Genomic DNA, 12557 nt, shown 5'->3' with positions numbered 1-12557 from the left:
GATTAGTTCCCCCTCTGAGCTCTCCACACTGAAAAGGCCCCTAAGCACTTACACATAAATTATGAAGACCCCTACCCCCTGGGTGAGGAGCAGGAACCTGCTCCTTTAGCTACAGGGTTCTGCACATATATTTCTCATTCTCCTTGTATTTCTATAATGTTCTTCTGTTTTTATTAAAGCAGTATGGCCTAGGGGAGAACGCCCAAGCCTGGGTGACAGATGACCTGGGTTTGTCACTAGTCTGCTGTGTGACTTTTGGCAAATCACTTAACATCTCTATACTTCAGTCCCCTCATCTGAAAAATGGGGATTCAATACCTGCTCTCCCTCCTTCTTACTCTGTGAGCACCATGTGGGCTTAGTAGAGTGCCTGGTCTAGAGTAATGTTTAAATACCAAAATCATTATTATTATTATTATTATTCCCCACTTTATGAGCTCTGCTTGGACACCAAAGGACTGGGTCCTAGTTCTCATCCTTGTACTTAGTAAAATGCTTTGCCCCCAGCATGCACTGAATAAACACTACTGAAAAATTTGTGTAGATTTGTACTTCCTGTATTTATGCTTTCCTCATTAAAGCTATTTGAGGGGAGAACTGTCTTCTGCATCCTCCTTTAAAAATTCCCACACCCAGCAACCAATGGTCGCCTACTAAATAGAAGGGAAGAAATGAATCCCAAGCTCCGTGAAGAGAGAGGCTAGGTCTTTGCTTTCCTCTGTTGCTTCCCGTAGTAAGGTCATTGTGGGTGGTCGACATCGTTCCTCCAATCTCCGTAGCTCCTGAACCTCAGCCAGGGGTCAACATCGCAAGGGATGGTGAGGGCACCTCCCTAGAGAACTTCCACCGTCAACCTGACGGCGCAGGCCTCATCCAGAGCCAGCCGCTGCCCATACAGTCCTAGCCCCCTGTCCTGCTTCACCTGACCCCAGAGGCTCCTGTGAACGGAAAGAGCTCTCCTTAGTGCTGAGGCTGCTGGCGGAGGTCCGGTGGATGCACGGGAAGTCCCCCTCCGGCAGGGACAGTGACAGGGATGTTGGGGACACCTTCCTCCACTTCACTTCTGGAACCAAGGCCTCCTACAGAAAGGGAGAGAGAGAGCTCTGTTAATCACCCACAGAGGTATCTCCAAGCTGGAGGTGGATTTCAGGTCTTGGGCTTTTCCGGAGAGGGAATTGGCCTAAATTCTCCCTCTGCTGAGCTCTCCGACGACGTTAGGCCAGTGCAATGCCCACATTCTTCCCGGGTTCTGTAGAACAACTTGTAAGGAGGGGTAAACTTCATTGATTTATTCTGACACACTTCTAGGGGAAGTTGAGAGTCCCCCTACTGTGTTGGCAAACTGTCCTGCAGAGTCTCTGTCCCCGGCAGCCATGGAGTATTTTCTCAGGGAAGAAGGTCCACCTCTCCTTGGGTAGTACATGGTCTCATTTGAGACATCAAAGCAGAGACCTCTTCTGAAACTTGCCTGGGTTTTACTCTTTACAAGGGTGGGAAGGCACTCCCAGACAAAGATACAGCTTCCCAATCTGGGTGAGGCGGTGAAAAGGAGGCCCAGATTTAGGTGGGAGCTGGGGCATGGGCTTCAAAGATCGAGGGCAGAAAGCCATCATATGAGGTCTCTGCAGCCCCGTTTGGAAACTCTCTGGCCTTATCAGGGACTGGGTTGAGTGAAGCCAGCTCAAAAAGCACTGAGGAAGATTGCCCCCACTGCCCCCTGGCACATGATACCAATGCACTCAATCATTTGGCCCTTTTCTTAACTCACAACTCTCCTACTACAAGCGAGCCCACACTCTCTGCTCCTCTAATGCCAACCTGCTCACTATACCTCCATCACCTCTATCTCACCACTGACCTCTGGACCAGGTTCTGCCTCTGTCCTGAAACGCCCTTCCTCTTCATAACCAACAGACAATTACTCTGCCCACCTTCAAAACCTCAGTGAAGACACACCTCCTCCAAGAGGCCTTCCCTAAGCCCTCATTTCCTCTTTTCCCATTCCCTTCTGTGTTGACTCCCTTTATTCTCTTGCTCCCACAGTCCCATGCCACTGTTGTACATATCTTCACGTTAATTTATATTAATGTCTGTCTCCCCCTCTAGACTGTAAGCTCGTTGTGGGCAGGGAATGTGTCACTAAAGTGCCCTGCACACATTAAGTGCTCAAAAAATATAATTGATGTCTCCAAGATCATCTAGGTTTTCCTCCCACCTCTGGACAGGAGTGCACTCAAAATACCCCTGATCAAAGAATAATAAGTGTGGTATTTATTAAGCACTTACTATATGCTGAGCAGCATACTAAGCACTGGGGTGGATACAAGATTATCAAGTTAGACACAGTCCCTGTCCCACATGGGGTTTACAATCTAAAGGGGAGGAAGAACAGGCACTTAATCCCCATTTTACACATGAGGGAACAGGCATAGAGAAATTGATTGCGCAAGGTCACAGCAGGCAAACGGAGGAGCCAGGATTAGAACTCAGGCTCGCCAACTCCCAATAGTGTCCTCTTTCCCATTAGGCCATGCCGCTTCTCAATGTCTGTCAATCAAAAGTACATAATAAATGCTTACTGTGAACCAGGCACTGTATTCATTTGGAAGAGAACAACAAAGTTGTTGTTCTAACAACAACTCTAACTGTTGCTCTAACAACAGAGTTGATAGATATGTATGCTGCCCACAAAGAACTTAGAGTCTAGACAGGGAAACAGATATTAAGATATATTACACAGTGGTAATATGTACATAAGTACTCTGGGGGTGGGGTGAATACCAAGTGCTTAAGGGGGACAGATCCAAATGCATAGGTGATGGAAAAGTGAGGGCTTAGTCAGGGAAGGCCTCATGAAGGAGAAATGATTTTAATATGGCTTTGAAGGTGGGGAGAGTGATGTTCTGTCGTGGACGAAGCGGGAGAAAGTTTCAAGCCAGAGGGAGGACATGGGCAAGGGATCTGCAATAAAACAGACAAGATCGAGGTACAGTGAGTGGGTTCGCTTCAGAGGAGCAAAGTATGCGGGCTGGGGTGTAATATGAAGGCAGTGAGGTATGGTAGGAGAGGGAAAGCAGACTGACTGCTTTGCAGCCGATGGCATGGAGTTTCTGTTTAATGGGGAGGTGGGTGGGCAACAATTGGAGGTTCTTGAGGAGTGGGAAGATATGGACTGAATGGTTTTTCAGAAAAGTGATCCAGTCAGCAAAGTGAAGTATGGACTTGAAAGGGGAGAAACAGGAGGCAGGGAGGATAGGAAGAGAGCTGATGCAGGAATCGAGGAGGGATAAGTGCTTGGATCAACGCGCTAGCAGTCTAGATGGCGAGGAAAGGGCAGACTCAAGAGATGTCATAATAGTAAAACTGGCAAGATGTAGTAACAGATAGAATATGTGGTTCGAATGAGAGTGATGAGTCGAGGATAATGCCAAGGTTACAGGATGGCGGTGCTGTCTACAGTGATGGTAAAGTCATGGGAAGGACCAGGTGGGAAGTGAGTGAGTGGGAAGTCTAGGAATTCTGTTTTGGATGTTAAGTTTAAGGTATCGGTGAGACATCCAAATACAGATGTCCTGAAGGTAGAGGGAAATGAACGACTGCAGAGAAGGAAAGAGATCAGGGCTGGAGATGCAGATTTGGGAATCATACGCGTAGAGATGGAAGCTGAAGCCGTAGGAGTGGATGAGTTCTCCAACGAAGCGGGGTACAGATGGAGAACAGAAGGGGAACCAGAACTGAACCTTGAGGGACTCCGACAGCCTGAAGGTAGGAGGCGGAGGGAGGAGCCTATGAAAGAGACTGAGGAGTGGCCAGAGATAGGAGTACCAGGAAACTATAGTATCATGAAGCCAAAGTTAGATCACGTCTCCAGAAGAAGGGTGTGGTCCACAGAGTCAAAGGCAACTGCTCTCTAGGAAAGGAGGTTCTCTGGCCACCCATTCCAATCAATCAGCCCCATGCGGGATAGGAACCGTGTGTCCAATCCAATTAACCTCTACCCCAGTGCTCATCGGAACAGTGTTTGACATATAGTAAGGACTTAAACACCATAAAAAAATCAACCAAACAGTATTTATTGAGAGCTTACTGTATGCAGAGCACTGCAATACGCATTTGGGAAAGAACAAACCAACAGAATTGATAGATGCAAACCCTGACCACAAGGAGTTTACTGCCTACAGGCGGAGAGAGACATTAAAATGGATGAGGGAGAGGGGAAAGAGAAGAGTAGAAGAATATTTGCCTAAGTGCTGTGGGGCTCAGATGAGTATCAAAGAGCTAGGGTTTCCTAACCATCCTGTTCGACATTCTGAAGAAAATCTTCTCAAGAGCTTCAGGGGAGAACTGCTCTTTTCTCCCCTGAGAGGTCCTGTCAGTTCGTTTTGTACTTCCCAGGCGTTTAGTACCGTGCAGAGATTCTGTCAGTTTGTTTTGTACTTCCCAGGCGTTCAGTACAGTGCACTGCACCCAGTAAGTGCTTAATACCACTCCCACTATTACTTCCACAAAGAACATTTGGCATTTTTTTGGGTGCCTGAAATTGTCTTCCAACAAGTGACTCAAGTGGAAAGGAAAGCTTAAAGAGAAACCACGAGGTAGCAGTTGCCTTTCAGCGAATGATCTCTGCCAAGGACTTTACCCAATCCCAAAGGATTTCCCAGCAGAGCCCGCTGTGGACACACTGCAACGCTACAGGCCTCTGTGGGAAGATTTCAGATTGGAAGTGGCTTGGTGTGTCTGCTCCCGATTTTAAGCCTTTGGAGTCAAGCTCTGAGCACAAAGCAAGCTGTTTGGAGAGGCAACATGGGAGCTAGGAAAAGAGTGGGCCATTCCTCCAGGATTCATTTCTCCGTTGGGATGCTCCACCCAGTCCCAATCCCCAGTTCCCATCCCCAATTTAGGACAGTCCTCTGCACGCAGTCGATAAATCGATTCCCAGAGACAGCCACAAGGAGGAGGAAGGCCGCAGATCTTTCCTCTTTTCCTGTCCCCCGCAGTGCAGCCAGACCAAGGTATCTGTTGCATAAATATTTTGACAGCACAGTGTGCTGTGTGGAGTGTCAGAACCACAGCCAGTTCTGGCCAATGAGTCAGGCTATTTCAGTTCACCCCCTCTGCTCAGTCCTTCCTGTGGAAATCACGAAACTGTCGGCTTAGACCCTCTCCACCTCAACCACTCTGCAGCCCCCTACTAACTTCAGAAATGAAAGATCTGAGATAATTCGGGGGCATATCTGGATGCGAAGCAATGAGTTAATCTAAAGTCTCTGGGAAGCCTCAGGTTCCTCTCCCCACTTCCCCTTCGAAAGATGACAACTAGCCAAGGCTCTCGGGGCAATGAATTTGTTTTTGAAGATGGGAGGAAGTTTGTTCTAGCTTAAGCAAAACAGGTGGGGCCTCCTTGAGCAAAACCAACCCCTGGATCCTAAGAAAACGAAAATGTCAAAGCAAGATCTGTTCCCCCTGGGTCTTTTCCCAGTGTTGCTGAAAAGGAGCAGAGAGCCAGATGCTGCCTCTGTAACGGACAGTCATTTGTGCACTAGACTAGGCATTCTGGGAAGATGAGAACATGACCTTCCCCAGATGAGCTTTTCCACCTACTGGAGAAGCTGCCAGGCTGCTCTATCCATGGGGGCCCTAGGTGGAGGACACCTCATTTAAAAGCCTCTTGCAGCTCCAACTTCATTTCCTCCTCAGGTTTCCTTTCTGTCTGCTTCATTTCGTTACAGAGTCCAGACTGAGCCGCCCGGCTACATTCTGCTCCAGCCCAACAGGGCAGGGCCTGGGTAAGTCAGCCCTTGGGCAGAGCCCAAAGCTCCCCTGGCTGGGCTGGATGCATCCCCGGCTCCAAACGTGGCTGGGGTCTTGTGGGACAGGGGATGAGCTAGACTTGTCTGACCAGGCGGCAGAGTGGAGTGCAGGAAAACTGCAACCGAGGCAGCTCCCCGGGGCAAAGCCAGGGCCAGATCCACTTGGGTTCACCTTTTACCTGGTGCATTAGCTGAACTTGGAGGGTTCAGGGCTAGTTAGGCCCAGGGCTCACGCTAACTGCAAACACTGGGATTTCTGGGCTATATTATACTCTCCCAAAGGCTTAATTCAGTGCTCTGCATATTGTAAGTGTTCCAATAAATACCATTGATTGGACTCAGACACTGACAACAACGTGAAAGCCAAACGACCATACTTGGGGCAGAGATAACTACTACTCAGGCATCCCCCAACCTTCAGCCATCTCAGGCCCATGACCTATAACCTCCCCTCCCCTTGCACCCCAAAGCTTTACTGAAGGCACATCTCCCCAGAGAGGCCTTCCCTGACAAAACCCTTTCCTCTTCTCCCACTCCCTTTGGCATCGCCTTGACTTGCTCTCCCAGCCCCATAGCACTTATGTGCACATCTCTAATTTTATTTATGTTAATGTCTGCCTCCCCCTCTAGACTGTAAGCTCATTGTGGACAGGGAATGTGTGTTTACTGTTGTATTGTACTCTCCCAAGTGCTTAGTATAGTTTTCTGCACACATTAAGTGCTCAATAAATACAGTTGATTGACTAAAGACTGTAAGCTTTTTCTTTTTTTAATGGAATTTGTTAAGTGCTTACTACGTAATAATGTTGGTATTTGTTAAGCACTTACTATGTGCAGAGCACTGTTCTAAGCGCTGGGGGAGATACAGGGTAATCCGGTTGTCCCACATGAGGCTCACAGTTAATCCCCATTTTACAGATCAGGTAGGCACAGAGAAGTGAAATGACTTGCCCACAGTCACACAGCTGACAAGTGGTAGAGCTGGGAGTCGAACTCATGACCTCTGACTCCGAAGCCCAGCCTCTTTCCACTGAGCCACGCTGCTTCTCATTATGTGTCAACCACTGTTCTAAGCAGTGGGGTAGGTCCAAGTTAATGAGGTTGACAGAGTTCCCGTCTTGCAAGGGACTCACAGTCTAAGTAAGAGGGAGAACAGGAGAATTGAGGCACAGAGCAGTGAAGTGATTTGCCCAAAGACACCCAGCAAGCAATTGGCAGAACTGGGATTAGAACCCAGGTCCTTTCCACTAGGCTATGTTATTTCCTTGGGGCAGGGATTGCGCCTACCAACTCTATTGTATTGTACTTTTCCCGGTGTTTAGTACAGAGCTGTATACATGGTAAGTGCTCAAATACCACAAATTGACTGACCTTCACCTCTGGCCTCTCGGCTTTCAATGCCAGTTTTAGGCAATTCTTCCAGATGGTTTATAAAGCGCATCTCTAGGTGCGTGAGCAGGAATGTTATTTCACCTATCTAATCACATGCAACATTACTAGCTAGATGTCAGAGGACCTTTGAACTTGCAACCATCCCTTGGCCTAGACTTTGCACATCCTTTGGATCATTCACACCCATCAGGGAGGTTATTTACATTCGATCAGGCCACCTTTCTCTCGGCCAACCACTGCACTGGAAAATGTGCATTTCTTTACTAGGCCAGAAGTGAGAAGACTACAGCTGGTTCTCCAGAAACGAGAGAGGTGATCATTAGGGTATTTATTAAGCACTTTCTATGTGCCAAGCACTGTACTAGGAGTTGGGGTAGGTACAAGTTAATTAGGTTGACAGTCGTAGAGCCATATGGGGCTCACAGTCTAAGTAGGAGGGAGAGCAGGCATTTCACCTCCATTTTACAGATGAGAAAACTAAGGTATAGCAAAGTGACTTGTCCAAAATTACACAGCAGGTGGGAAACACAATCAGGATAAGAACCCTGGTCCTCCACGAAGACACACTGCTACCACTGCTGTGGTGGTTTTTTTTAATATTTGTTAAGCACTTACTCTGTGCCAGGCACTGTGTTAAGCACCAGAGTAGATACAAGCTAATTAGGTTAGACACAGTCTATGTCCCACTTGGGGCACTCAGTCTTCACCCCCATTTTACGGATGCGGTAACTGAGGCACAGAGAAGTGAAGTGACATGCCTGAGGTCACCCAGCAACCTTGTGGCAGAGCTGGGATGAGAACTCAGGCCTTCTGACTTCCAGGTCTGGGCTCTTTCCAATAGGCCACACTACCTCTCATGCTGGTTGAGGGGGAAATAGCAACAAGGATAATAATTTTAATAATTATGTTATTTAAGTGCTTACTATATGCCAGGCACTGTACTAAGTGCTGTAGGGAAATATAAGCAAATCTGGTGGGACACAGTACCCATCCCACACGGGGCTCACAGTCTTAATCCCCATTTTACAGATGAGGTAACAGACACAGAGAAGTGAAGTGACTTGCCCAAGGTCACACAGCAGTCAAGTGGCAGAGCCGGGACTAGAACCCATGACCTTCTGACTGCCAGACCTGTGTCCTATCTAGTGGACCAAGCTGCTTGGTCTGCAAGGATGAAGAGCAGGGTATCCAGCAACGGCCGGCCAGTTCACCAAACAGCTCTGGGAAGGATTCTAGTCAGGGAGGTCTCCAGCCTTCTTTCCCTGATCCTGGAGACAATCAGATAGTGACCCAAACTGATGGTTACTTTGATGGTGATCGCCCAATACTCAGAGCAGAACCAGAACCAAGAGGCTGCTAAGTGATGACATTTCCGGAGGCCTAGGATCGAATCTGTCTTTTGTTCTGCTCCTAATCAGAACTTCCTTCTACCTTTCCATGGGAGTCAGGATTACTTTAGCTGGCAGCCCTTCCTGAGTGCTGCGAGTTTCGTTGCCATTTCTGGATGCTGCCCCTCTGCACATCTGGAATCTCCAGCTGAACACACACAGGTCTGCCCCTGGGTCTGTGACCTTTGGGCATTTGATATTCACCCCACCCTCAGCACTTATGAACACACCTGGAAATTATATATTATATATTATTCGTTTACTTGTCTGTCTCTCCCTCTAGACTGTAAGCTTGCTATGGTCAGGGAACATGTTCACGAATTCTGTTGTATTATTCTCTCAAGCTCATAGTACATTGCTCTGCATATAGTAAGCACTCAATAAATACCATTGATTGGCTGGTGCTTGCTACTGGGGGGATTCTTATGTTGAGAGAGTCAGATGAACGTAGAAAGCAACGTGGCCTGGTTTCCACCAGAACACGGGAACACGGGCCTGGGAATCAGGGGAACCTGGCTTCTCATCTCAGGTCTCCCACCTACCTGCTGTGAGACCTTGGGCAAGTCACTTCACTGTGCCTGTTTTCTCACTTGTAAAATGGGATTTCAATACTTGTTCTCCTTCCCACTTGGACCATATGCCCAACATGGGACAGGGAGTGTGTCTGGCCTGATTATATTGTATCCACCCTGGCACTTAGTACAGCGCTTGACTCGTAGTAAGCACTTCACAAATACCACCATAATTTATTAGCACTCAAGATAATAATAATAATAATAATAATAATAATTGTGGTATTTGTTAAGCGCTATGTGCCAGGCACTGTACTAAGGACTGGGGTGGATATAAGTCAAGTTGGACATAGTCCCTGTCCCACTTGGGGCTCACAATCACAATCCCCATTTTAAATGAGGTGAGGCACAGAGAAGTGAACTGACTTGCCCAAGGTCATACGGCAGCCAAGTCGCAGAGCCACGATTAGAATCCATGAACTTCTGACTTCCAGGCCCATGCTCTATTCACTATGCCAGGCTGCTTCTCTCAGTATCAGGAGATTGAAAACAGAAAAAGGGAAGAGCACAGTCTTGAAGAGTGCCACCTAGGCTAGGGGAACAAGTGGCCTTTGAAATCAGTACCATTATCATTTACTGAGGGCCTGTGACCTGGTACCTGCATGCAAAGCAGTTGTCCAAGGCACTTAGGAAGCCTCCTGAAAAAATGCTGGGTTGCGAACCCTGCCCTCAGCCATTTCATATTCTATGGGGAAAGACAAGTAGTTACAAGCTGATAACAGCTGATAAATTAACTGTTAAAAACACCCGAGAAAAGGTCTAGGAAGCATATGTGGGTAAATAAATCAATAACAAATAAGCACGAGTACTCAAGAGGTTGAGAAGGTAAAAGATTGATCAGGGAATGCTTCAGGGGAGGTGGGTTTTTAGAAGGGCTTTGATGAAACTGAACGGAGGGATGGTTCAATGAAAGTGAAGGAGGAAGGTATTCTAGGCAGAACAAAAACCATGAGCAATAGGCTGTATTTGGGAGTAGTGAGAAAGTGGGAAAGTTAGAAAATTTGCTTGGGAGAAACTAGGGTGTGGTGGGTAGACAAAGACATGTAAGAGAACACCAGCTGTTGGATATCCTTGTAGCTAATACTAATAATAGTATGTACTAAGCAGTTTCTAACACTGTACTAAGTGCTGGGGTAGTTACAAGACAATCAGATTAGAAGACCAGAAATTTTTATTTTATGGGAGAGGCAGGGAAGAGACTTTGAAAGATTCTGACCACGGGAGTTATGCAGTCCATCATAAAAAGGGGATGCTGGTAGCAGAGCCTAAAAAAGAGAGCTTGTTGTGGGAAAAGAATGTATCAACTAAATCCGTTATGCTCTGCACACAGGAAGCGATCGATAAATATCATCCTTCCCATCTCACAACCCCACAGCCTTGGCATTGTCGTGACTCCGCTCTTTCATTCACCCCACATATCCAATCCGTCACCAATGCCTGCCGGTCTCATCTTCACAATAATGCCAAGATCTGCCTTTTCCTCTCCATCCAAACCGCTACCACGCTAGCACAATCACTCATCCTATCCCGACTGGATTACTGCACAGACTCCTTTCCGACCTCCCAACCTCCTGTCTTTCCCCACTTCAGTCAATACTTCATTCGGCTGTCCAAATTATCTTTCTACAGAAACGTTCTGGGCATGTCACTGCCCCCGTCCTCAAAAAACTCCAGTAGTTGTCTATCAACCTCCATATCAAACAAAAATTCCTCACTACTGGCTTCAAAGTTCTCCATCACCTTTCCCCCTCTGACCTCACCTCCCTTCTCTCCTTCTCCAGCCCAGCCCACACGCTCCACTCCTCTGGTGCTAACCTTCTCACTGTGCCTCTTTCTCGCCAGTCCCACCGTTGACCCCTGGCCCATGTCCTACCTCTGGCCTGGAACGCCGTCCCTCCTCAAATCCGCCAATCACTCTTCCCCCTTTCAAAGCACACCTCCTCCAAGAGTCCTTCCCCAACTAAGCCCCCCCTTTTCTCAGCTCCCCTTCCCCATCATCCCCACTCACTCCCTTTGCTCTAACCCCTCTCCCTGCCCTACAGCACTTGTTTGTAAATGTACATATCTATAATTCTATTTATAGTAATGCCTGTTACTTGTTTTGATGTCTGTCTCCCCCCTTCTAGATTGTGAGCCAATTGTGGACAGCGATTTTCTCTCTTTGTTGCTGCCCTGTACTTTCTAAGTGCTTAGTACAGTGCTCTGTACATAAGAAGTGCTCGATAAATACAACTGAGTGAATGAATATATGTGATTTTGTTCGGGTGACTTTGTTCAATGACGGAAAACAATGAGGGCTTGTATCAAAATAATGGCTGGAAGAGTGGGGAGGAAGAGATGAATTCAGGAAATAACGAAAGATAGAGAGAGACATGACAAGAGGGTGAGAAAGACCCGGGAGACAAGTGCAGTAACAAGGTTGCAAACTTTTGTCAACGGTGAAGGGAAAGAAAGGAAAAGGAGTGACTTTAGGAGAGAAGGTAAGGAGTTTGGTTTAAAGTGTCAGTAGAACTGTCCTGAATGCAGAAGGAAATATGAAATTACAAAGCAGGTGGAGAGAGTCCAAAGCCAGAGATGATGATGATGATGACAAAAATAATGAATAATAATAATGTCAAGTACTTACTATGTGTCAAGCATTGCACTAAATGCTGGGGCAGATACAAGAAGTTCCCACATAGAGCTCACAGTCAAAGTAGGAGGGAGAACAGGTATTGAATCCCCATTTTTGCAGATGAGGGAACTGAGCCACAGGGAAGTTAAGTGACTTGCCCATATCACACGGCAGGCTCATAGTAGAGTCAGATTAAAACCCAGGTCCTCTGACTCCCAAGCCCATCCTCTTTCCACTAGACTCCACGACTTCTCAACTATATTTGGGGAGTTATCTGCACAGAGGTGGTACTTGAGCCACAGAAGCTGAGCTCCCTGCGAGAATGAATGTAAAGTAAGAATAGTGGGAATAGAATGGAGTCTTGCAGGACACCCTCAGTTAAAGAAAGAACAACCCAGAAAGGAAACTGAAAGGAACAGTCAAAAGCGTATGACAAAAATGAGGATAGTTCTGTATCTGAAAAGTCAAGGCTGTAAGCGCTCATTTGTCCTACTTGCCCTCTCTTCTACATGGCCTAGACGCTTGGGTCGGTACCCCTTAAGTACTTGATGGTCACTCCACCCTCAGCACATATCCTTATACTCGGCAATTCCCTTATAAGTAATTTATTTTAATGTCTGTCTCACCGTCTAGACTGTGAGATCCTTGTGGGCAGGATCCATGACTACCCATTCCACTGTTCTCTTTCATGCATCTAGTGAACAGTGCTTGGCACACAGGAAGTGCTCAGCAAATACCACTGATTGTTAGGAGGAAACTATATTTGCCAGAAGTAGCTGAA

General features: G+C 47.1%; 1 protein-coding gene across 6 annotated transcripts in view; it reads right to left on the bottom strand.

Annotated features, from left to right (window-relative positions):
* GRAMD2A (GRAM domain containing 2A) overlaps positions 1-12557 on the bottom strand; it is a 156656-nt gene that overhangs the window by 8878 nt on the left and 135221 nt on the right. For all 6 annotated transcript variants that reach the window (XM_029065572.2, XM_029065577.2, XM_039912027.1 and 3 more), the window contains exon 10: positions 923-1079. In XM_029065572.2, the coding sequence (XP_028921405.1) occupies positions 923-1079 (157 nt within the window). The remainder of the gene's footprint in view (positions 1-922; positions 1080-12557) is intronic.

The sequence above is a fragment of the Ornithorhynchus anatinus genome, chromosome 5, assembly GCF_004115215.2.
Source record: "Ornithorhynchus anatinus isolate Pmale09 chromosome 5, mOrnAna1.pri.v4, whole genome shotgun sequence".
NCBI lineage: Eukaryota > Metazoa > Chordata > Mammalia > Monotremata > Ornithorhynchidae > Ornithorhynchus > Ornithorhynchus anatinus.
This window is presented reverse-complemented; position numbering and strand designations above follow the sequence as displayed.